Raw genomic sequence first — 25,523 nt, 5'->3', positions numbered from 1 at the left:
TTTAAATATAACGCAACGGAAAACAATGTCTTTAAAAAAACATATCAAAATCTAAATCTAAAGATACATTATGTACCTACAATTTAAATGTTCCTAAATCAAATCCAATCCAAAAAAATGTCGCGGTGTCGTAGAACTCATCTACCTAAAGGTCTTCCACTTAATCTCTCCCTTCATGGATCCTAGTATAAGATAAATGTGGGTTTTTCTTCATCTTTTGACGGTAGCTAGGGTTTTTCTCAATCTTTCTCTAAAAGACAATGGACAAAATGCTAAAAGCTTAGGGGGTTTATATAGGGTTCCTTGTGGACTTAAGTGACTTAAACCTAAATTAGGCTTAGGTCATCTAATTTAACTCACTTGGTTTCTAATTAATTAATTAGCCCTAATGGGTTCTAATTAATTAGTCAAATCCACCAACCCAAAAAGATTGTTCATAAGATTTAGTGCAACCTTTCATTTTTATCAAAATACCTTTATGCACACTTATGAACTACAAACCCATATTCCTCAAATAAAACATGTCACCATGAATTAGGAGCTCAAGCAGGGTCCACTAGAACTCATAGGAAAATACTACCTCCATCATAATCTAATTATAAAGTTGATTCAACACGTCACTAAAAAGAGTCAACTGCACTCACTATCCTCTAAAATTACGAGACAAAGCTCAAGTCCATAACTTACTGTATATTACTTGCAGACTCCCATGAACTAGTATCCATAATCTAACAAGGTAATGTTATCAGTCCATCAAGATTATTTTTCTAATCTTTGAGTTACAAAGTCTTCTGATTAATTGATATACTCTGCCTTATAAAGAGCATATGTCAAATAATAGATTATAAAGTCTTCCAATAAAAAATATCCTCAAGTCTTTTTTTTTTTTTTTTGCAAGAAGTCCTCTTTTCTAGAAGCTTTCAAGAAATATTGAGTCTTCAAGGAATTTCTTTAAAAGCTCTCCAGAATTTTCTTTAATCATCTCAATGAACTTTGAAATAAGAGCAACCCTTTATTTATATGATGAAAATCTTATTTTGAAATTATCTTTTGATTTTCTAGAGATAATTATCTTATTTATTTATTATGATAATTATAATTCATTTTAATTATCATAATGAATTATTTAGGATAATGATCACAATTAATTTTTATGAAATAAATTTTATTAATTACCATAATTTTATTTATTTTAATTATCATAATTAATTAATTATGATAATGAATTAATATTTATTTGATTTTTTACCAGATTATTTTATATGACATATCAATATATTATTAGCCCATTATTGACACATAGTAATTAATGAGTTGGCAAAATTTTTCCTACTACAATAATATATAAAATTAATCTATTAATTTTAAATTTTATTTTTTATTTTTCTCTTTATTTTCTATCCTTTTCTCTCTTTTTTTTTTTCAATTTTTTTTTTTTGTCTCTCTCTCCTTCTCCTTTTATTTTTTTATTTTTTATTTTTGCTCACATTTCCGAAAATCAAACATAAAATTTTGAAAAGGGAAAATGCGACATGGCAAGATGCGAAAATCCACGTCATCAATTAATATTATAAAGTTACAATAAACCTTGTTCCAATTTCATAGTCACTCCTGTCTCGTTTCTCTCCTCTCCCTTACAGCAGTCACAGTTGATAGAGGAGGAAGATGCAGGCCCTTTCAAGGCGATTAGGCCACCAATCCTTCAATCAGTCTCCCGCAATTTCCTCTCTCAAATCCATTTACCCCCTCTCTGATCACTGTATCCCTTCTTCTCTTCTCTATTTTCTAGGGTTTTACCCACATTTCTGATTCCAAATTGCGCCCTTCATTTCAGTTCTAAGGTTATAAATTCTGGGCCTTCTTTGATTACTATATGTTGATTTGATCTGCAGATTATGGTGCTGATCATCCACGTCTCGGATCTACTCTTGCCCCCAAGGGTGTGGGCCATCTGGTCCGGAAAGGGACGGGTGGGAGATCATCTGTGAGGTGAGAGTGATGGTTGGTTTAGTTATTGACGAAATGCGGAAAAAAAAAAAAAAAGGATTGGAAATTTTCATTTCAATCATGCTTTGTTCAGTTTGGTTGCCGAGAAAATGGGGGAAATGAATGGAATTAAATTATAATATGTTGGGGATTTTTTCAATTTGGGAGCAAAGGACGTTAATTTTCCATTCAAATGTTAGCTTGTTTTGGTATGTCTTAGGCTCCTCCTGATTGGTGAGAAAATGTGGCAAAAGGAGAGTTGAAATCCAAAGCTCTAATTGATAGCTGAGAAATGTAGTCAAGAAGGTAGAATCCTAACAATTTCACTATTTAGGACCTGAAAAAGGGATTTCATTTTTAAGGAACAGAAACATCCTAGGGTTTAAATTTTGGCTTTTCTCGGCAAACAAATGGAAGGTTTATGGATTGATTTTAGATAATGTGTATTGTTTTCATTTTCTTCTTTGATGCTAGGGTAAGACATAAAATTTGGTTTCATATGCCCTCATACTGGGGTTCTTTATTTGTAAGTTAAAAGAAAAAAAAAATTGTGTTTGGCAGTGGCATTGTTGCTGTGGTTTTTGGAGCTACTGGGTTTCTTGGTCGCTATGTTGTCCAGCAGCTTGGTGAGTGGAATATAAATTTTGTTATTATGGAACTAGCACATTGGCCCATGTTATTTTTGTATTGTATATGTGATTTTGTATCTGCATATTTCTATCGTAAACGTGGGGAAAGTTCTCTAATTCCAAGCTTGGTGGTGGAAAGTTTTTGTTTCTATTTTTCTCTAATACATGTTTGCTTGTATTATAATTTTTTCCCAGCTAAAATGGGATCCCAAGTGTTGGTTCCTTTCCGAGGTTCTGAGGATTCTCATCGTCATCTTAAATTGATGGGTGATTTAGGACAGGTAGAATAAATGGTGATTTATTCATTGATTCAAATTTTCCATTTGTGTGACTTGGTGGGAACAGTAGTTTGGCTGGTATTTCCTTTTAATTTAGACTTTTTGACTGATACTATCAGATAGTACCAATGAAATACAATCCAAGAGATGAAAATTCGATCAAGGCAGTAATGGCGAAAGCTAACGTTGTTCTCAATCTTATTGGTATTGAATTTCACCACCTGTCTCTTTTATGTATTAACTCTAAATATTGGAGGCAATGAAGTGTCTTGTACTTATTAACTATCCTTGTGGGCAGGAAGGGAATATGAGACAAGAAATTATAGCTTTGAGGAAGTGAACCATCATATGGCTGAGCAGCTTGCTATGGTAGGTCCCTGCATGTGCTTTAACTGTCTTATTATTCCGTTGAATGCTGAGATGTTTTCTGGATGTTGATACCTTTGTTACTCTTGCAACCCATATTTTGGCAATTTTAAGTTTAGAATATATTGATTATGCACTAGAGAAAGTTGGCTTGTTTATTCTTCTTTTTTCTATCAATATATCTTTGTGTTGTTTTCAATCAAAAAAAAAAGTTGGCTTGTTTATTATTGGCTGTGACCAATTTTGAATTGCTGTTTCATTCTGTGAAGTTTCCCTGGGTAAACATTAGTGAGAAAAGAGAAGAAATGACCATTGTTATGAACAAGGAATGCATGGGCAAGTTATAAGCTCACTTTGATGCCTCACCATATGTACATCCATCTCAAGTATTCTGATAAAGTTTCCAATAGGGTTACATGCATTTTTTATTGTATTATATGTTTTGTTATTTATGGATTGCATCAAAGCAAAGTGAAAATTTGAGTCTATATTTAAGGAACCATGGATTCACATGCTTGAAATCCATATGCTTAAGGCTTAGCATTTTCAACTCCCAATGGTCCAGGGTCTCTCCTTGCTGGTTTTCTTTTATGGCTCTTTCACATGGAGCTGTGTCCATATGATCAGTACTTCATCAATTTCTCTCAATGACAAAACTCTTAGAAAGCCTTGGTGAATCTCCAAGGCTTCTCTTCTTCTTCACTTTTTTAGTTTTCTGCGTTTCTCCGCTTATTTTTGAACCTGCAATTAACATTTGGTTAAGCCAATTTATATTCCTTAAAGCCTTGATTTGGATAGAAAAAAAAAAAAACCTTACACAGACCTTTCTTTACAACTGTAGAATTTAAAAAACAAGTTTTCCTTGCTGTGCAGAATTAACAGGAAAATTTTCCCTTAATTCCCAACCATAAATGAGATAAAATCTGAGCCTCTGTAATCCTTATTAAATCCATAAATCTTAATTCCATCCTCTCCTCCATAAACCTAAAAAAATGAAGCCTTAGCCCTTGATATTTGATGAGAAGCAACTACTTTAGCGGTTGTCTGACATCAAGTTGACTATTAAATTTGGTTTTCAGTGTCTTGAAGCAGAATCAAGGTCATGCACAGGAGTAGATATTATATTGACATTGATGTTTCTCTTGATCTTATTGATTAGTAGAGTTGTCTATTTGAATTGATTTGAAGAGTTGATGATTTGGATTTCTCTTGAGCTAATTGATGTTAGGCCATGATGATTTGATCTCTCAAAACCACTGCATTTGTTAGGATAAGAAATGGAGATGGGTGTGTTTATAAGTATATGGAACGAATTATTGATGCCTAATGTAAACTTTCATAAAAAATTAGTCCTGCATCCTTTGAAGTTTAAAGATCAAATTTGAGCACCCAGGAAAAAAAATTGAGGCCATTCCAATTCTATGATAATGTAATTTTCACATAAATTACTGTTGTTGCATGCTTTTTTGAATTGTTTTGGCTGCCCGTCCTCCTTTCTTAAATAAACTTTGTCTTATGTCATTGCTTTCTACTTCTTGGTATATGTTCCTCTTTCATGAGTGGTTTCTCATCTGAACCAACTTACCGTGCTTTCTAGAAATACCTTGTATCTTTTATTATTTTCTAAGGTAGCTCATTTTAATTGATGAACTTTGTGCCTTATCTGTTTTCCCTGAATGCATTTAATGGATCATTTTTGTTCCTTGTGCAGATTTCCAAAGAACATGGTGGTATCATGAGGTTTATTCAAGTTTCTTGCTTAGGGGCATCTCCATCATCTCCATCTAGGATGTTAATGGCTAAAGCTGCTGCAGAGGAAGCTGTTTTGAGAGAATTACCTGAGGTGAAACTATTATTTTTGCTCGAGTCTGATCTGATTGATGTGGCTACTTCCAATGGATCTTCCCCACCCCCCCCCCCCCCCCCCCCCCCCCCCTCTTATGCAACCAAAGAAAGAAATTGCTTATAGAAGATAAGAGAAAAGAGAATATTTCCTTCTTTTTTTGCATAGGGAAAGAGAAAGAAAATGCTTAGTATATTAAAAAAGAAAAAGAAGTCAGAATAAAGAGTCCTTGGGCTAGGAGACATCTTTGCAACTGGAGCTAGCGAAAAACTGGAAAACTCAATATTAAACTACCAAAAGGCTGAAAAGAGAAACCAAACTCAAGGTGGGACGCTAGGCCCTATATACTATTAGCTCCAAGTGACCTGCATCAATATTGTTGGCAGCCAGGAGAAAGGATCCCCTGAAGTTTATGACGGACATATAATTTGCTGAACCAAATGATTGCATATCATCACAGCTGAGTCATCCTCAGTTGGACAATGCTGATAACCCAGAGTGGGGTCCTCTTGAAGGCTGAAGCTCCTCCAAGAGAGCTAGTGTTTCAGCCTTGGTGGGTTACTTTTACCCACTGACTCAGAGAAAGACCCAGTTCCTCTTGATCTCTGTAGATCCCTGCCCCAGTATAAGTGTCACTTGATCTATTAAAATCTTTGCAATGCCAATCTCTTAAGATTTTATTTGCTTGTTGGTCTCTTAATGGGTCTTTATAATCAAGGAGTTTGCTAGCACTCATGTTGGTTTGAGTTTGTTGGATGCAGCTGTTTGCTGGGCTGCTTCAGAATAGATCTTGGGGTCTGACTTTTGCCTTTCTTTGGGTGTGCTAGGGGTTCTGGTTTCTTGTATGGGCATCTCATTCTTCTTTGTTTGTACTTCATTTGTCCATTAACAACTTCTGTTTTCACACAACAAGTTGGTCTTCAGCTTTCCTACCATGGGGAAGATCATATAGAAGAAGAAACTGCCAGAGGTTGTCTCCTGGAAGACCAATCATTACCTGATCACATATAAAAAAAATCACTCAGAATCATACAATTTTTTTCTCACTAACTAATTAAGCTAAACATTTTTTATGATGAGCATAGAATAAGTCATAAGTGTCTTGCCTTCTTTAATGCTTGAGGCTGATTGTTAAGTGAGGCATAGTTTTATTTTACAGTAAATATGCATAGAAAAGTGAAAAAGGAGCACATCCCTAGTTGGTTAGCTTTAAATAGAACCAAAGACCAAACTGAAAACCTGAGAGATGGAGTGCTTGTTGTTGCATCTTGCTTGTCAGGTATGAAGACCATCAATCTTGAGATGATTTTTTTTGGATAGGTAAAGAACAACTGTATTAATAGCCCCTACTAAAGTTCACACAAAAGTATACATGGTATGTACAAGGCACCAAAGGCCAAAGGAGTCAGAAAGGGCACAAAAGACACCACCCTCGCCTTACTTTGAGTTCAACCAATCAATAAAATCCATTAGAGACAAGGAGCACTCTCCTATGTGCACTTTTTGTTGACAGCAGATGAAATTCATTCTTACCATGGTTCCATATCTCCTGTGCCATTGAAAATGGTTGCAGAGCCTTTACTATGTCTTGGCAGGGTGTCATTTTCTACTGAAGTTATGATTTTATTAATTAAAAGATTATTTCTGTATGAAATAAGTTCTTCTTTCATTCTTTATGTTATGCAGTCATTTTGCACCTTTAAATTGCTTGCTTTTTATTAATGCAATGTCAATGAAAAAGGTCTGCTATACATTTCCTTATCTTGCATTCAGATGTTCCTTTTATTTATTTTTATTTTCATAGAGAATATGAAATTGATTAACAAGAGAATATAGACCATACAAGGAAGGACAAGGCATCTTTCAAAACATCAAAAACAAAGAAAGAAGAATTAAAGCGCCTCTGTTCAAAACCATCCCAAAGAGAGAACTTCCCTCTAAATTTCCCAAGTGTAGGGCCTCCTGTTTTTTCCAAGTAAATTGCTGTTCAATTGGTGCTTCTAGCAGCGTCACACCACAACAATGGCAACAAAAGAAAAAAAAAATCCCCTCCATCCTATGAGAAAAAAAATTACCTTGTTAAATCAATGCAGGAACCCTAGAAAACCTTGTCCATCGAATGATAGTTGAGGAATCCTCTTATACTTTGATTTGCTCCCAGCCTTGTTATAAGCCTCTCTAATGCCTGCAAGCAGAGCTAGCACCTCCAGTATGATAGCATTGAGAAGGCCCACAATGCACTTTCAAGATTTCGGCAAAATCACCAATGTCAATTTACACAAGGTTCCCTACAGAGCAGCCACCTAATTCAATTTATCCCACCCAACCAGAGGTGTCCAAGTGGGTGAGCACACTGCAATTCTTCTGCTGTTAATACATCTTTAAAAACAAAAAACAATCCTTTCCCAATCAATGTCACTCTTACAGAAAATGATCATGCAAATTCATCAAGAGTCATCTTCTACTTACCTTTTTCTCGCCATTTTAGTTTTATTAAACAGCATAGCAGAGGGCTGTTTAGAATATTCGGAATCAACGTGCAGGTGAAATAGGAATGAAAGAGTAGGTTGGAAGCAAAAGTTCGAGTTCTTGTATTTTGGTGATTGAAATTGATTATGAACAAATATTATGTATTAGACAGTGTAGTTGAGAGCTGTTTATAGCAATCTGCCTATTTGCAGTTGATAGAGAAGGATGAAATACAGTAGGTTAGACACAAAATGTTGCATTTTTAGTTTGGTGATTAGTGATTACAATTGATATGGACAACTATAATGCTTTGATGCTAATTGCTGCAATTTTGCTTGGATGGTGCACAAAGAATATCTTTACAATTTGATTTCCTGATGCTGAATATCTTGAAAATCGGAATTCCTAATGTATGCTTCCACTTTCAGGCCACAATTATGAGACCGGCTGTAATGATTGGTACAGAGGATCGGATTCTGAACCGGTGGGCACAATTTGCAAAAAAATATGGCTTTTTGCCTCTCTATGGTGATGGATCTACGAAGTAAGTCTAAATCTATTAATTGCTAATATGGAAACTACAATTCTTTATTGGGACATTTTAACCACTTTAGTTATTACTTCTTGCACTGATATAGAAATCTTTTCTAATCATTCGTGAATATGCTTACCACGACACCTTTTCAGATTCCAACCTGTATACGTTATTGACGTTGCTGCTGCAATTATGGCCGCCTTGAAAGATGATGGTACAAGCATGGGAAAAGTTTATGAACTTGGTGGGCCTGAGATCTTTACCATGCATGAGTTGGTAATTTCTGGTCCTCTTTTCTCAAGTTATAATATGGTGTGGATTTTTACTGACTCCAAGTGCACTTCAGGCAGCAGTAATGTATGACACGATCCGTGAATGGCCTCGTTATGTGAAAGTGCCTTTCCCAATTGCAAAGGTAAAACAAATATGCTGCTGTTGTCCTTTTTTCCCCTTCCCTTTTCTTTTGGGTGTTGGTCGGGTTGGTGATTGGAGGTCATTGGACAATGGGTTTATCTCAACTTGTTTTAATGGCTGCAGTTGGTCCATTTTGGTTTTTGTAGCTCTGGATGAATTTATTTTCATTCTTCTTTGCACTTATTTACAATTTCAATACATGAATTTTTGCTGTCTGACATTTATCAAAAAAAAAAAAAAAAATTTTTGCTGTCTGACATGAGTAATGGTTATTTTAGATTACATTCTTTTTATTAGGTTTTTGGATAAAATTTATATTACCATCTCTAATGTAAATTACACAATAAAGCCCTTTTAGACCCGGCTTAAGTGATAAAGGGTTGGAGAGGTTCCACTCTCAAGTTCCAAAGGGGACAAAAATTTACATATCAAAAGAATTTTAAATTGCAGCATGAATCTGCCTTTTAATGATTTCACTTCCATGTTGATAGTATAAATCTTGTCCTTATTTCTAAATGCATGTTAAAAGGCCTTCCAACAATTTAGCTGTGTTGGTTAGGATTTTGAAAATATTTTTTTGTAAAGGAAAAGAATTGCTTTAGCTTTCCCTTTCTAAAAAAATGGGAAACAATGTGTCTACTTTTTACATATTGCTATAGTAACTGAAATTATATTCAGAGCTTCAACATATCAAATGTGAGTCATGGGTATGACTGTATGTAAATAGGCTAATGCTTTCACTGTAAAACAAATTTTCATTGCTCATGAAAGGGGTGCCTCAACTGCCTAGGGCCATCCGCTCTCATGTGTGGACATGGGTCTGCATGTTGGTGTGGGTGGGAGGGGGGATTTATTGATTGGTGTTTGTGTGCATGATAAAATTTTGTTTCATGGGCACTGTTTTTGGTTTTGGGGTTTCACATCATGGGGGCTTATTGGCACCTTTGTTAGGGTCAGTGCCACTTCTATCAGAGAACACTTCTGTGGAGAATCATCCTGTATTTAGATGTAAACCTAAAAAGTGTTTTTAAAGCGTGTTGATAATAGGATATATGACAAGCGAGTAAGTTTTGGTAGAAGCATCTACCAAGTGCTAGTTCAAAAATCACTTCATGTGATTCTCTAAATCTTTCAAACTTTGTGAAACGTATAATTTTGATAAAGAAAACATTTCTAAGCATTAGAAATAGCTTCTAACCCTTCCAAAATTACTGTTAAATGCACTCTTAGTTTATTGATATCAGATAGAACCTGGTAATTAGTTACTTCAAATGAATGTTGAATTCTGCCCTAACTGTGGATGGGTTGCAAATGATTTCAGGCCATGACATTGCCTCGAGAAATATTACTAAACAAAGTTCCATTTCCATTACCTACTCCTGGTCTATTCAATCTGGATCTGATCAATGCTTTTACTTCAGATACGGTCGTTTCAGAAAATGGTTGGTATAGTAGTTTTAAGCGAGATCTTACCATCTTTCTTTTAATGTCAGATATGAATAAACTTTTCCGGTTATGGTTGTCTCATTCTTTCATTGCCTCCATTATTTTTGGTGGTATTGCAGCTTTAACTTTTGATGATCTTGGGATTGTACCTCATAAGCTGAAGGGTTACCCTATTGAGTTCCTTCTCTCATATCGCAAAGGTGGCCCACAGTTTGGTTCTACAATCAGTGAAAGAGTAGATCCCGAGGCTTTTCCATAAGGCTCTCTGGTTCTTTAATTTTGAAATGTTTTTCTACCCAAAAATGCTACCCAGCTGGAAAGACTTCGAACAGGTATTTAAGTCTTCCATTTCTTTAAGCTAATGGAAGGTTTTGGGTTCATGTCTCATCCCTCTCAACTTGTGATAAAAAATTTGTAATCTCAATGACTACGATTAATAAGGTGGACATATTTGTTGATCTGTAATGCAACTTAGTTTCCGTAGTGTTTAGGGAGCTACTAATCAGTTCTTAGTTTTGATACTATAGGTTTCCAGAGAGGGGCAGTTTCTGTTGAGACAAACTAGGGAAAGAATAAAGATATGGAGAGGATCACCCTTCAATGATTTCAGGGTTGTAAAATTCTGAGAAATACTTTGGTCATTTGTGATTCTTTAAGACATTTGGGATGACTTGTTTTGGGTAGTCCTCAAGGCCCAGAATTTAATTCCTGTGAAGGGAAGCACTCATATTTGTACATGTGGTATTTTTCGATTTTCGGTTTATTTTCTTCTCTGTTTTGCTTTTGTATGCCCCATTGGTCTCAGTTTGAACTGGAATGGCTATTCTTATTCATTTACGGCTACATTTTAAAGTCCACAACTTTGGTATGTCCTGATTTTCATTCTTAAAGGAAGTATTCTCGGTATGAGTGAGGGTTAAGTCATTCTAAAGGCAAATCGGCTTTCTTGTGGGTGTGGAAAAGTGGATGCCCAAAACTCTTCATACAAGTAAAGAAGCTAGGCCTGGTATTGTTAAACCAAAACTCAACCATGAAACCCTTCTGGGACTGCAAAGAAGAGGAGATTGCTTGCATCAATCTCCAGAGATTGTTGGATCATCTCATGTGCCCACAAACCAGCCATGGCTCCTTCCATCGTGTCAACTTGGAGGGAAGGAATGTCGGGGCTTCGATGGTCATGCGTCGTGGAGCTTCAGATGAGTCCCCAGATAGTGAGAGTTGCAGTATTAACATCTACATAAACAACAACGTCCAAGGGGTCAACAACTCAGCTTTGCTTGGGAGTCAGGTGAAAATGGGAGACCCTGGTGTTTACTTGACTTTCAGAGGTGTGAAATTCAATGAGGATTCTCGGGAAACAAACAAGAGGAATGGAGAGAGCAATGAGAAGGGATTGAGTGCTAAACTAGGATTTTGTGGGAAATTTTTACTTGTATTTATTTCTTTTCTGCTGTTGCTGTGTTTCCTCTAGCTTGGGATTTGAATTTGCATGAGGGAGCAGATGCAGAAGCTGGGCCAGAGTCAACAACACATAGAGTTGTACCTTTCTCTAAATTTCACTCCTATCAAAAAATTGAATTAACTCACTGAGTTACTTGAAACCTAAGTGAGTCATCTGGTTAAGTTGTTCATCTTTATTTTCTTTTTAGGTTTTATATACTAAAAGTATTTTTTAGAAATAAATTTATAAAATATATATTTCAAAATTAAATCTTTTTATCTTGGGGGACAACCTTAGTTGATGTAGTACATGCACCTAACAATGGAAGACCTTTCTCATTGATTTGTTTATTTTGGTTGAAATTCCCCAAAAAGTCAACTCATAAACTTGTCAACGCATCAGGACGGGGTCCAAGTCAAACAATCTGACGCTCCAGGCGACACAAGTGTGATGCACCTAACCCGCCTTCTGATATAATATCATTTATAGTATTTGGGTTAATTACATTTCTTGGATTAAGTTATAAATTTAACCTAAGCTCAGGATTGGGGTGTTACAATCAGTTTGTACACATTTTTCAAAAAAAAAATTAGTTGATTAAATTAGGGATAATGGATTAAAAGGGATGAAATCATCCCCATTTTGGAAAACTAAATCTTCGGTCTTTTTTTCAACCTAAAAAATACATATTTTTGACAAAAATACCTTCATATTTTTCTTATAAAAGTAGTCATTTTAAAAAAAAAAATACACATGTAAATAATAAAAATATTGAAAGGTATTTTTGATAAAAATGAGTTACTCTTTAAGTTCAAAAATGGAAGATGTGAGTTTTACAAATTTGAGATTTTTTTTTTTTTTTGTCCCTTTTAATAAATTAATCCATTAAATTACCACTACATTTGGTCTTTTAAAAAAAAGTAATTTCATGGTTCAATAAAATTTGGAATCATTGGACACCTAACACAATTTTGGAAGCCTATAAAATTAGGTCTTCAAATCAAAAGAGAATTAAAAAACAACAACTAATCTCCAATAAAAAAACCTCACAAAGAAGGAAAATTTGTTAAAATCAAGAAATTAAATCTCTTCAATTAAGCAACTAATTATCGAGAATTCAAAATTCAATTTTCTACCTTCGCTTATAAATAAAGACAATTTCCTTTAAGAAGGGGGGAAATGAGAAAATCTAGAGGAGATAAAAGAATTCATATCAAGAAATCAAGATATACAAAACTGTTGCATTCAACTTATCAAAATTTGGACTCATTGGACACGAGATACAATTTTGGAAGACTATGAAATTAGGACTTCAAATCAAAAGAGAATTAAAGAAAAAAAAAACCACTAATCTCCAATAAAAAAACATCACAAAGAAGAAAAGTTCGTTAAAATAAAGGGATTAAATCTCTTCAATCAAGCAACTAATTATCAAGAATTCAAAATTCAATTTTCTACATTCGCCTATAAATAAAGGTGATTTCCTTCAAGAAAGGGGGAAATACAAAAATCCAGATGAGATAAAAGAATTCATACCAAGAAACCAATATCTACAAAGTTGTTGCAAACTATTGGAAGTTTGGTTTTTTATTATTCAACAAGTTCATTCGGGAAAAAACCATTCTAAGCCCTTAATTGATCTTCAAATTCAAAAAAATAATGTTTTTATCGTTCTTCGAATTGTAGTCAAAACAAAAGAATCAGATGGAAAATATATTTTTTTTAATTAATATTATATTTGAAATTGTACCCTAAAATTTATCAATTTTAATAAATTTTTGTTTGCATTAATTTTGTAGGACTTTCACAAAATTTATATGTACATGGTGAATTTGATATAAGATCAATTAATCCTATGATTTTAAAATTTGTAAAGCCTTTGAGAATCCTTTTGGCAATGATTTTAAGAAACGCTTTTAACTTAAAAAGTGTTTTAAAAAATACAGATATTTGACAAAATTTAGTAAACATTTTTAAAAATATGAAAATTCACTTATAAGGCTGAAAAACCACTTATAGCATTTTTTTGGAAAAATACAAGTAATTCTCCTAAAAACATTTCAATAAAAATGTTGTTAAACACACTCTAAACATTCTATAGAACCTTATGATGATTTTTCACGTGAATCATATCTTTCTATGTATTATACGAAAATCTTTGATTTATCAATTGAACATATTCTAACAAGGAAATTATAAAAAAAAATCAAAATTTTGGACGAATATTAAACATCTATTTTTCCCTCGAGGTAATTGGGTGAAACAAAGATGATAAACTTTCAACTTGATTTAAACAAATACAAAATTAAAAGTTACCATAATGGTTGTATGAAAATGATAAGGTGTAATGAAGAAGTGGCACATCCCAATTTCCCAAGCATCAAGGGCTTGAACCTTGTCACGTTAGGTGTTTGCAGTCACCATTAATAATAGAGAAGTATATGGGCAAGTTAGGCAGGCCCTCTCAAGACTCGGTTCAGGATAACACACCCTACCCCTATCCCTCTTCTACACATGTTTTTGTCGGCTTACCTCGTCAATTTCATATTCAGAGTCTGATTTAGATGGGAAAGCATTATTGAAATCACTACTTTAAAACACTAATATTAAGTTATATTTATTCTTAATATTTTTTTTAAAAAAAAAATAAATGTCGGGAATTCTCATATCCATCCCGTTTATTTATTTATTTTTTATGAGAATAAGAATGACAACTAACATAAATAATCTAATAAAGTTGGAATTGGGAGGACTTGTCCTAAACTCATTTTATTGTTAACGTCAAGAGTATTCAAAAGTATTTAGAGCTCTTTTACCAATTGCCAAAATAAAGACAAATAAATAAATAAATAAATAAAATTTTAAAAAAATAGAATTTAAAATTAATAAATTATTTTTATAGATTATTTTAATTAAATTTCATTTATTTTAACTATTTTATATAAAGATTAAATAATTTAAAAATATATAAATTTTTAACTAATTTTCATTATATTTGATTATTTTTTTTACTTTGTTTATAGTACAATATAACACGAGAAAATAATTTTAATTAACATTTTTTTTCTTGATACTTTTCGAGAACTAAACACAAACTAAGGGTTAAAAATATTTCTTAATATTTTAAAGTGGTTTCACGTTGTCTTATAAAAAAAATGGAGTATTTAATCAAGTTTTAATGATACAAATTTAGATTAACAATGGGCTAAATCTTTATTAAAAATTAGAATTTTGATTAATAGAAAATGTTTGGTGGACCAATTTTACAACATTATTGTTCAACACAATTTTATAACAATTTCCCATTTAATTGGAGGTCCACCAAGCAAGCCTTTATGGCGAGGAGAATTTAGGTGTTGTCAATTTTACACTGGCATATGCCACTGCCTGGAAAATTATTGAATTTTCATTTTCCCTGGTACCAAACAGAGGCCCTGATTCACATGGGGTTGTCAAAATGATAAAGAGACTTCCCACCCACATCCTAGCCTCCCAGCTTTCCTTGTTCTTCTCACTTGGTTTAATGTTGAAGTCTTGGATTTTGCTCAAATTTATAATTTTATTATTATTTTTAATTTTTTTTAAACAATTTCAAAATGTTCCAAAACCTTACTCAAGCTTTTGGTTTGTTTCATTTTTATTTTTATTTCAATTTTTTATACTTATGAAATAATTATGATTTATGAGTGACATTCTAACATAAAATTTAGGTAAACTCATAATTTAATAAAACAAATTAACAATCACTAGGAATTTATTAATTTAAAAAAATCAATAAATTATTTTTATTTACTAATTTAATCTCCTTTCACTTCTTTTAATCTATCAGAATAAATATTAAATCATTTGAAAATCATTTTCATTATAATTTTTTTTTCTTTCCTTAATGCTTTTTCAAAACCGGACATAACCTTATGCTATGTTTAGTTCTCGCAAAATTTGAAGAAAAATGAAAGAGGAGAGTAGAAAGAAAGAAAAAAAATGAAGGAAAATAAAAAATAAGTTTAAATTTAATAAATTATTTTTATACATTTCTTCAAACTCATTTTACTTATTTCTCTCTATTATAGTAAGATTCAATAATTTAAAAATATATAAATTTCAAATTAATTTTAATTATATTTTATTTTATTTTTAATATTTTCTAGTAAGTAAAACCAAACATAAGAAAATCATTTTTTTCTTTTCCTAATATTTTTTGAGAACCAAACATAGCCTTAAAGTTTTTAAAAAATTCTAACATAATGTAATAATACTTTCTGAACAAAGATCCGCACTATTGAATATGTATGGTAAGATTTATATTATCCAATACCTATTGAATAAAAGATCTAGACCGTTGAATATGTATGGTAAGATTCATACCATGAATATATCTATCTATTTATAATGTTACCTGAACAAAAAATTTAAACCATTAAATATGTACGATGAGATCTAAATTGTGGAATGATGGTATAAATAAATAGAATCAGAGTACAAATACTACTCAATTAATAATTCACATCCAATTTTATCCACTTATAATATATTTATGATATTTTAATATGTGACGCTTTTATTAATATCATTTATATTTGAAATTTTATTTATAGAGAATGATATTTACAAAAAAAAAAAAATGTTTTTAAATATATTTTAACAATATATCATATAATAAAAAATAAATTTTTGGAAGAAGTAGGTATTAAGAAGAGGTTTGAAATGTTTACAAGTGATTTTTAAAAGTTTGTAAAATATATGGAATTTTTATAAGAAAGTAGTTCCAAGCATATAGAAAAAGAATTATTAATTTCATAACGAATTTCATTTTTCATCACCACAAAAGCCTTGTGATGCATTTTCCTAGTCCACATCTAGATGTGTGACAAGTGTTATATTCCTAATAATAATGAGAGAGAGGGTCCCATATGTCATGTGGTCATAAGACTCATAACCAAGTTAGTGGTTAGCCACTCTTTCTACTCATTTAGGGTTTGATACCCAACCCACAAACACCAACTTCCCCACATGCACAGCCCCTTAATTAATCCTCACTGACTAAGACACTCAAAGAAAGGATGGTGACAATTCCAAGTATAATATTGAATAAAATGTTTTTAATTAATAAAAAAAAGTGAATAATTTTTTAATTTAATAATAGAAAAAATAATAATAAGATATTGGATGGGTATCTAAAGTCTGGTACAAAAATATTGAACCGTAATTCAAAAAAATAAGACCAAAAATGTAAAGAAACGTAACAAAGATATGAAATCATGGAAATTCATATAAGTTATAAACGAATGAGACTTAGATATAAAGTCGTAGATTTGAATTATACCGATTATATTAGGACCCATGATTATATAATCTAGAAAAGCATATACTAATCACACAATCAAAGGGGGATGAATGGAGAGTTGTAGTTATGATGATAAGGTGCTTGATTTAAGGAGGAAAGGAGGGAATGAGGATGGGGAGTGGGAGGCATTGATTGACCAATTGGACAGGGTACAAATTGAGTAGAGTAAGATTGCCCTTCTAATTGTGGAATCAAAACATTAATGTAATGAAGGGCAAAAGCATTACCTTTTGGATCAATTCAACTTTATGGAGCTTCTTTTGGTTCTAAAGCTACTAATTTGATGTGATAAAAAAGAAACAAAGAAAAAGGTGACTTGTTTATGGAGAGAAAATTAAATTATTAAAAAAACACAAAATTTTCATTTCAAATACTCAATGTAAATGTGAAGAAACTTTTTTAAGTATTTTTCCTTTTTTAAAAGAAATTGAATTCACATTTCATGAGACCATTAAACTTCTCATTTTCTCAAGGAATGGCACAACCCCTCACATGCTGTTTAGCACCCCCAATGCCTCTCATTTCTCTCCCTTCTCCCTTCCTTGTCTCCTTCCCATCCCTCCCTTTTATTTCTTTTCCAAGTAACTCACCCCTCTTGTCCCATTCTTCATCTTTCCTGCCCTTTTCTCACTATCCAAGATACAATCACTTTTTAAAGATTTACATATTTTTATTTTTATTTTTTGGATTAAAATTAATTATTATTTATTATGACCTTCCTGTTTTATAAATTCTTTACGTTGTTGGTAAATGATGAGGGTTTTAAACAGATTTTAATATGAAAAGTTTATTGGACCCAAGTTAATTAAGTTAACTTAAAGTTGGGTCTCACCTTAAAAATTTGTCTACATTCTTGCTGTCATCTTTCAATCTTGTTTCCTCTCGGGCCTAATCGGACGGTCCATAATCACAGATCACAGATCACAAATCTCGGTTTCCGCGCACAAAATTAAAGCCGGGTCCTGGACGGCTCTCTCTGTATCGGGGCCCACCATCTGAAGCCACTCCGAATACCTGGCCTCCACGTGTTCAATCAAACGAAACGCTTGGGAATCATGAACGGAATTGCAGGAGCGACGTCACCAGAAGCACCACGTGGCAAAAATACACCGACTACCGACACGCGAGGACCGGCTCACGTCGCTAAAATGCGCCTAGCTGCCACCTCCGCTATATATACTCTCACCCACATTTGTCGCTTACACCAATTTCCCCTGTGAGCGAACACCAATGGTCTGGTCCATTTGCAGACATCTCCGTTTCCCATGTAAGGCCTCTCTTTCCCTCTCTCTCGAGTCTTCCATTATCGTCTTCGTCTTCTCGTCGTGAATCGTTCAATCGGGTCCGTTAGTCGAACGAACTCGCTGTTTTTGGGGATTGTGATGAAATTCAGGTGTTTTTTGCTGTAGCTTCTATTCTCACAAACGCATTCTCTCAGGTGCTTTTTGGTGCGTGTTTGATTATCTTGTTTATGTATTGATCTCCGATCGCGATCCGGCGGTCAAGGTCTGATTGGGAATTCTTTTGGTTTTGTATTGTGTATTTTTGGTACTGATTTCAGAACTGGAGCTGAACTTGGGTTAGGCTAGGGTTTGGATTTTTGTTTTTTCTTTCCCTTTCTGTTGTTGTGTAGTTGGTTTAGAATTGTGTTGTGAATGTGTATGTGGAATGGGGGTGATTTGGGTTTAGGGGTTTTGAATTTGGGTTGATAAGATAGGAATTTGGGGAGTGTTGTTAGGTTGGAATCTGATGAGACGTCGTCCAACGACGACTATTCTGCCTGAGCAAATGGATAAGGGAATGCCCAAGAATCAGCAAACCCGCCTCTGTTTCTTAGCCTCATTGTCCGCACTTTTCTGGGTTTTGTTGCTGTACTTTCATTTTGTTGTGCTTGGCAATAGTAATGTTGATGAATCTGTACAACTGACCACCATTCCTGTTGCCACTCAGTCGCACATTACCAGTGTGATTACTTCCCCGCCAGAAGTTACCAATTTGGCAAAATCCCCTTATCCTGAATTGAATAAGGAAACCTCTCTTGCTCAATCGAGTGAAGAAAAGGAAACCTCTCATGCTCAATCGAGTAAAGAAAAGGAAACCCCTGATCTGGAAATGAAAAAAGAAAGCCATGATCGAGAGCTGGATAATTATCCCTTTATGAGAGCATTGAGAACTGTTGAGAACAAGAGTGATCCATGTGGTGGAAGGTATATTTATGTTCATGATCTTCCACCTCGGTTTAACGAGGATATGCTGAAGGAGTGCAAGAGTCTCAGTCTTTGGACCAACATGTGTACGTTCACAAGTAATGCTGGGTTGGGTCCTCCACTTGAGAATGTTGAAGGTGTGTTCTCCAATACAGGGTGGTACGCAACCAATCAGTTTGCTGTTGATGTGATATTCAGCAACAGGATGAAGCAATATGACTGCTTGACAACGGATTCTTCTATTGCTGCTGCAATTTTTGTGCCCTTCTATGCGGGATTCGATATTGCACGGTATCTTTGGGGCTATAATATATCAGTGCGGGATGCAGCTTCACTCAATTTGGTTGATTGGCTTATGAAGAGGCCAGAGTGGAAGATTATGGGAGGGAAGGACCATTTTCTTGTTGCAGGAAGGATAACATGGGATTTTAGGAGACTAACCGATCTTGAATCAGACTGGGGTAATAAACTTTTGTTTCTGCCGGCTGCAAAGAATATGTCAATGCTTGTTGTTGAATCTAGCCCTTGGAATGCAAACGATTTTGGCATCCCTTATCCAACCTACTTCCATCCGGCAAAGGATACTGATGTGCTTATTTGGCAGGACAGAATGAGGAAGTTGGAGAGGAAGTGGCTTTTCTCTTTTGCTGGTGCACCACGTCCTGGTAACACAAAGTCGATTAGGGGCCAGATCATCGATCAGTGCAGGACGTCCAAGGTTGGCAAACTTTTGGAATGTGATTTTGGGGAGAGCAAGTGCCATTCACCAAGCAGTATCATGCAGATGTTCCAGAGTTCTCTTTTCTGCCTACAACCTCAGGGTGATTCATACACCCGAAGATCTGCTTTTGACTCAATGCTGGCCGGGTGCATTCCTGTTTTTTTCCATCCTGGTTCTGCATACACACAATACACTTGGCATCTTCCGAAGAACTTTTCAAGTTACTCAGTGTTCATTCCAGAGGACGATATTCGAAAAAGGAATGTCAGTATAGAGGAAAGACTTGGCCAAATTCCACCTGAGCAGGTGAAGGCGATGAGGGAGGAGGTCATAAGTCTGATTCCAAGGTTGATATATGCTGATCCTCGCTCTAAACTGGAGACTCTTAAGGATGCCTTTGATGTAGCCGTACAAGCAGTGATTGGGAAGGTTACAAAGTTGAGAAAGGACATTATTGGAGGTCAAACAGATGATAATTTTGTGGAGGAGAACAGTTGGAAATATGATTTGTTAGAGGAAGGACAACGAGAAGTGGGACCTCATGAATGGGATCCTTTCTTCTCAAAACCAAAGGACCAGAATGGGGATTCTGGAGGTTCATCTGCAGAGGCAGCTAAAAATTCCTGGAAGAATGAGCAAAGACATCAATCATGAACCGCTAGGCAACGATTCATGGATTAGGAGTTCTAGTACTAGAGATGCCTAACAACTGGAAACAGGAGCCTAAAACAAGACTCTCTGCTACAAATCAGGGCTAGAAGGCAGGTATGAACTCACCCATACAAGTGAACTTACCAGGTTGTGAAGCCCCCCAACCTTGTCTAAACTCAAAAGCATAGAAACATATTTTCTGCTTCTAATATATTTTCTTATAGGATTTTTGTTTCTCGCCTTATGTATTTTGTTCATTATTTTTTTTGTAATGCATTCAACACATGTACTGCTGCATAGTTGAGATTTCTTTCATCATTTCATGTACGGAATGCTCTTATCCCAGTCAAGTATACAGGAAGCAATATTGAGTTATCAAAGCTTTATTGATAGTCAAATTTTCATTGCTCAGTGGCTGTGTAGCAGCAGAGGTAATGGTAGTAACTAGTAAGTTAGTCAACCATGGCTTGATGCTGCCAAGATTCAATTTTTCTGTCAACAGGTGTTATGAGTACCCCAATTGATCACCTGCTTGTTTCTGTGATGAATCAGTTTGAAGCCTATGAACATATTCAATTAAAAACATTAGTTTTCAATGAATAATTTTGAGATAAAATAATAAATACATAATTTTGCTATATCATAAAACTTATGAAGTACAAATCTTCATGTCAATCTTTTTTATTTTTTATTTTAGGTAAATACTAACTTAATGCATCTTCTAAAGTTAAGGCAATATGTTGTTACTTTTCTAATGTTGAGATTCCATTAAAAAAAAGAAAAAAATTTGATGAATAAAATGACTTTTTTTTCTTCATATTTCATAATTATTAAAAATATGAAAATAAAGCAAATATAGTTACAATTAATTAAGGGAGAATTATGTTTTGGGGTTGATGGGTCCCCAAATTAACAAAAGGTCCATGTAACTCTTCAAATTGAGCTCAAGACCCAATGAAAGTATGAAAATTGAGTTTAAGGATATCATCCTTTAATATTTTCAAAAATGCCCTTTGTTGATTTTGAGAAAAAAATTAATATTTTTGAAAAATACTTTTATTTAATTTAATATTTTTGATTTAATTTAATATTTTTTTAAAATAAATTTATTTAATTTAATATTTAAAAAAATATTTAATTTAATATTTTTTTTAAATACTTTAATTTAATTTAATATTTTTGAAAAAAAAATTAATTTAATATTTTTTTAAAATACTTTAATTTAATTTAATATTTTTGAAAAAAAAAATTTTAATTTAATATTTTTGAAAAAAAAATTATTTAATTTAATATTTTTGAAAACTACTTTTATTTAATTTAGTATTTTTGAAAAAAAAATAATTGAAAAAAAATTATTTAACTTAATTTTATAAAATATTTTATATGTATTCTTAAAGGGTATATTTGTCCGTTACTATTTCATATCCTTCAACTCAATTTGAAGAGTTATATAGACCTTTTGTTAATTTGGGGGTCCATCTACCCCAAAAGATAATTCTCTCATTAATTAAATGGAATGAATTTGAAATTTCTTTTTTTCCTTTTTTCACATTTTTCTTTTAATATTTGATTCTGTGAAAGTATTCAAGGAAAGAAAAAAATTGTTTCTTTAAAAAATATAAAAAAAAAACAAATATAATTAAATTTAATTAAATATTTACATATTTTAAAAATATTTAATGTTTATATTAAAGAATTAAAATAAGTTAAATAAATTTAAAATAATTTATTGATTTTAAATGTATCTTTTAAAAATATAAAAAGTAAATTAAAAATATTTCAGAACATTGGCTCAACTAATATCGAGAAACTTGATGAAACATACCTTAAATTACTCTCCATTTCATATGAAATTAGATATTTGAACAATACTTATATATATCAAAGGGGTGAGATATGAAGAACATAGGCCAGTGGAGCCTGGCCAAGTCAATGTAGTGTACCCAATGAAACAGTACAAGCAATTAATGAGTCCCCAGTATCAATCCTTTGTCAACAAACCCACACACCCCCAATCGTGTTTCTACCACACCCACATCCAATTACTCCAAACCCCAAAATTGTTTTTGTTTTTTTGTTTGATTTCGTGAACATTCCAAAATGGAAAAACCAAACCCAGAAACAAAGATTCAGGGGATGTGAATCCTAGCGCGCCTGCATGTTCTTTGAAAGCCAATGGAATTGTATTAAAATCAAGCATAACATCTCGTGAAGGAAGCTAGAGCCCAAGCTCTCTTCAGCTCCTCCTCAAACAAAGGATCCTCGTGACGTTGAGCTCTTCATTTTCACGAGTTTCCTCGTCTCTCTCACTCCTCCGATATCCCTCCTCTTACCCTCTTTTGAATTCTCTGCAACTCCTTCAAATACCCCCCACTAACTTTTCTCCAAAGCATGCATCCAACTCCAAGCACTTCCCTTGTGTTCTCATTCCTCCATGGAAGCCAAAGCTCAGCTCTTGTTTTCTGTCCTCTTTCTCTTCTTGGTTTTTGTCCATGCTCAATCTCTACAAACATATATTATTCAGCTGCACCCACATGGGGCCACTGCTTCTTCTTTCAGCTCTAAGGTTCAGTGGCATCTTTCCTTTCTTGAACGCATCATGTTCTCAGAGGATGACCCGTCTTCTCGCCTTCTATACTCGTATCATTCTGCAATGGAAGGCTTTGCAGCTCAGCTATCTGAAACCGAGCTCGAGTCCTTGAGAAAGTTGGGTGAAGTTATAGCGGTTAGGCCAGACACAAGGCTCCAACTTCACACTACTTACTCTTACAAGTTCTTAGGACTCAGCCCTGCAAGCAGAGGTGGTTGGTTTCAGTCTGGATTCGGGCATGGAACCATTGTTGGAGTGCTTGATACTGGAGTTTGGCCTGAAAGTCCAAGCTTCAGTGATCATGGGATGCCTCCGGTTCCAAAGAAATGGAGAGGGGTTTGCCAGGAAGGACAGGACTTCAACTCTTCGAACTGCAACAGGAAACTCATTGGTGCCAGGTTCTTCAGCAAAGGCCACCGTGTGGCTTCAATATCGCCATCCTCAGACACTGTCGTGGAGTATGTGTCGGCCCGGGATTCTCATGGGCATGGGACTCACACATCATCAACGGCCGGGGGAGCTTCAGTTCCCATGGCGAGCGTGCTCGGTAATGGAGCTGGTGTGGCTCAGGGGATGGCCCCACGTGCCCACATTGCCATTTACAAAGTGTGCTGGTTCAGTGGCTGTTACAGCTCTGATATCTTAGCTGCAATGGATGTCGCCATTAGAGATGGGGTTGACATCCTTTCGCTGTCTCTTGGTGGCTTTCCAATACCACTGTTTGATGACAGCATAGCCATTGGCAGTTTCCGAGCAATGGAGCATGGAATTTCAGTCATATGTGCAGCAGGAAACAATGGTCCAATCCAAAGCTCTGTTGCCAATGAGGCACCTTGGATTACAACCGTTGGGGCAAGCACACTTGACCGGAGATTTCCAGCTATAGTTCGAATGGGTAATGGGAAAAGACTCTACGGAGAATCAATGTACCCTGGGAAACACAACCCATATGCTGGAAAGGAGCTTGAGCTGGTTTATGTGACAGGAGGAGACTCAGGAAGTGAGTTTTGCTTCAAAGGGTCTCTACCCAGAGCAAAAGTTCTTGGGAAGATGGTGGTCTGTGACCGGGGTGTCAACGGAAGGGCAGAAAAAGGTGAAGCTGTGAAGGAAGCTGGTGGTGCTGCAATGATTTTAGCAAATACAGATATTAATCTAGAGGAGGATTCAGTTGATGCACATGTCCTACCAGCAAGTTTGATTGGTTTTGCAGAATCAGTTCAGTTGAAGAGTTACATGAACTCCTCAAGAACACCCACAGCTAGAATTGAGTTTGGAGGGACCGTGATTGGGAAATCCAGAGCACCAGCAGTAGCTCAATTTTCTTCCAGAGGACCAAGCTTAACCAACCCTACCATACTCAAACCTGATATCATTGCTCCTGGGGTGAACATCATTGCTGCCTGGCCTCAAAACCTGGGTCCCTCTGGCCTTCCTGAAGATTCTAGAAGAGTGAACTTCACTGTCATGTCGGGGACTTCAATGGCTTGTCCCCACATCAGTGGAATTGCGGCTCTCATCCACTCGGCTAACCCCACATGGACCCCAGCTGCAATTAAATCTGCAATGATCACAACTGCAGATGTAACCGATCATACAGGAAAGCCAATCATGGATAGTAACAAACCTGCAGGAGTCTTTGCCATGGGAGCTGGACAGGTGAACCCTGAGAAAGCCATTGATCCGGGATTGATATATGACATCAAGCCAGATGAGTATATCACTCATCTATGCACTCTAGGATACACAAGATCAGAAATCTCTGCTATTACACACAGGAATGTCAGCTGCCATGAACTCGTGCAGAAAAACAAGGGATTCAGCCTTAATTACCCCTCTATTTCTGTCATTTTCAGGCATGGAATGATGAGTAGGATGATTAAAAGACGATTGACAAATGTGGGGGTCCCTAATTCCATTTACTCAGTGGAAGTAGTGGCACCTGAGGGAGTCAAAGTGAGAGTTAAACCCCATCATCTGATATTCAAGCACATAAATCAAAGCTTGAGTTACAGAGTTTGGTTTATATCAAGGAAGAGAACAGGGGAGGAGAAGACCAGGTTTGCACAAGGGCATTTGACATGGGTGCATTCTCACCATACTTCTTATAAGGTTAGAAGCCCAATTTCCGTGACTTGGGCAAAGTAGTGGCAATTTAGTAGTTGTAGCAGTTGTCTTAGCATAATAGTTGTAATTGTTCCAGCTTTCCCTATTGTTACTCACTTGGGGAATGATGTTCATGAAGATTTTATGAGTAGTGTTACTGTTTGTACCTTGCCTCTGAGGGACAAGTGATAAAAAACTAACCCTTTTTATCATCCAATAAAGACAAAAATTTATTGTCACGGATATTGTTTGGAGCTTTTGCTACTTGATGTAATTTCTCTTTAAAGTAGAAGATTTCCTCTTCCATCTTTTGAAGTAAGCAAATGGGCTTAATAAGGTCGAATATCCCTATTTCTGCTATGAGGCTTCAGGCATTGTCAGCATAGATAAGGAGAAGCATCAAGAAAGAAGAAGAGAAAAGTACCATGCTTATTTGCATTATATCCAACATGCCATATTGTATTCTCCAGTTTCCTTTCAATCAAACTAATTTGTTATAT

General features: G+C 34.7%; 4 protein-coding genes across 5 annotated transcripts; all 4 read left to right on the top strand.

Annotated features, from left to right (window-relative positions):
- Nucleotides 1-1,586: 1,586 nt before the first annotated feature.
- LOC100242849 (NADH dehydrogenase [ubiquinone] 1 alpha subcomplex subunit 9, mitochondrial) lies at nucleotides 1,587-10,754 on the top strand. 2 transcript variants are annotated; one of them, XR_786246.3, is made up of 13 exons: nucleotides 1,587-1,759; nucleotides 1,893-1,989; nucleotides 2,548-2,612; nucleotides 2,811-2,896; nucleotides 3,013-3,097; nucleotides 3,192-3,262; nucleotides 4,971-5,102; nucleotides 8,000-8,115; nucleotides 8,259-8,382; nucleotides 8,453-8,521; nucleotides 9,842-9,962; nucleotides 10,086-10,298; nucleotides 10,494-10,754. XR_786246.3 is itself a non-coding variant. In XM_002271365.5 (12 exons), exons 1-12 carry the CDS (start codon nucleotides 1,666-1,668, stop codon nucleotides 10,223-10,225), a joined length of 1,200 nt encoding a protein of 399 aa, XP_002271401.1. In that variant the 5' UTR covers nucleotides 1,587-1,665; the 3' UTR covers nucleotides 10,226-10,754. The 2 variants fall into 2 exon arrangements, 1 of the variants encoding a protein (XP_002271401.1); XM_002271365.5 differs by having other exon boundaries at nucleotides 10,086-10,754.
- Nucleotides 10,755-10,996: 242 nt separating this feature from the next.
- Nucleotides 10,997-11,437, top strand: LOC104879855 (uncharacterized). Its single transcript, XM_010654254.1, has one exon. It carries the CDS (start codon nucleotides 10,997-10,999, stop codon nucleotides 11,435-11,437), a length of 441 nt encoding a protein of 146 aa, XP_010652556.1.
- A 6,404-nt stretch (nucleotides 11,438-17,841) lies between these two features.
- Nucleotides 17,842-20,710, top strand: LOC100854532 (xyloglucan galactosyltransferase KATAMARI1 homolog). Its single transcript, XM_003632384.4, has one exon. It carries the CDS (start codon nucleotides 18,501-18,503, stop codon nucleotides 20,331-20,333), a length of 1,833 nt encoding a protein of 610 aa, XP_003632432.1. The 5' UTR covers nucleotides 17,842-18,500; the 3' UTR covers nucleotides 20,334-20,710.
- Nucleotides 20,711-22,202: 1,492 nt separating this feature from the next.
- LOC100265217 (subtilisin-like protease SBT1.2) lies at nucleotides 22,203-25,262 on the top strand. The gene has a single exon (XM_010654121.3). The coding sequence runs from the start codon at nucleotides 22,765-22,767 to the stop codon at nucleotides 25,063-25,065; it is 2,301 nt and encodes a 766-aa protein (XP_010652423.1). The 5' UTR covers nucleotides 22,203-22,764; the 3' UTR covers nucleotides 25,066-25,262.
- The last annotated feature ends 261 nt before the right edge of the window (nucleotides 25,263-25,523 follow it).

Source organism: Vitis vinifera, chromosome 7, assembly GCF_030704535.1.
Source record: "Vitis vinifera cultivar Pinot Noir 40024 chromosome 7, ASM3070453v1".
NCBI lineage: Eukaryota > Viridiplantae > Streptophyta > Magnoliopsida > Vitales > Vitaceae > Vitis > Vitis vinifera.
The sequence above is the reverse complement of the archived record's forward strand: the minus strand, read 5'-3'. Positions and strand labels throughout refer to the sequence as shown.

Coding starts and splice junctions, on each gene's coding strand:
- LOC100242849 (XM_002271365.5), top strand. CDS start 1,666: ATGCAGGCCCTTTCAAGGCGATTAGGCCACCAATCCTTCAATCAGTCT. Junction 2,613..2,810: donor CTATGTTGTCCAGCAGCTTG/GTGAGTGGAATA, acceptor ATTTTTTCCCAG/CTAAAATGGGATCCCAAGTG. Junction 3,098..3,191: donor CGTTGTTCTCAATCTTATTG/GTATTGAATTTC, acceptor CCTTGTGGGCAG/GAAGGGAATATGAGACAAGA.
- LOC104879855 (XM_010654254.1), top strand. CDS start 10,997: ATGAAACCCTTCTGGGACTGCAAAGAAGAGGAGATTGCTTGCATCAAT.
- LOC100854532 (XM_003632384.4), top strand. CDS start 18,501: ATGAGACGTCGTCCAACGACGACTATTCTGCCTGAGCAAATGGATAAG.
- LOC100265217 (XM_010654121.3), top strand. CDS start 22,765: ATGGAAGCCAAAGCTCAGCTCTTGTTTTCTGTCCTCTTTCTCTTCTTG.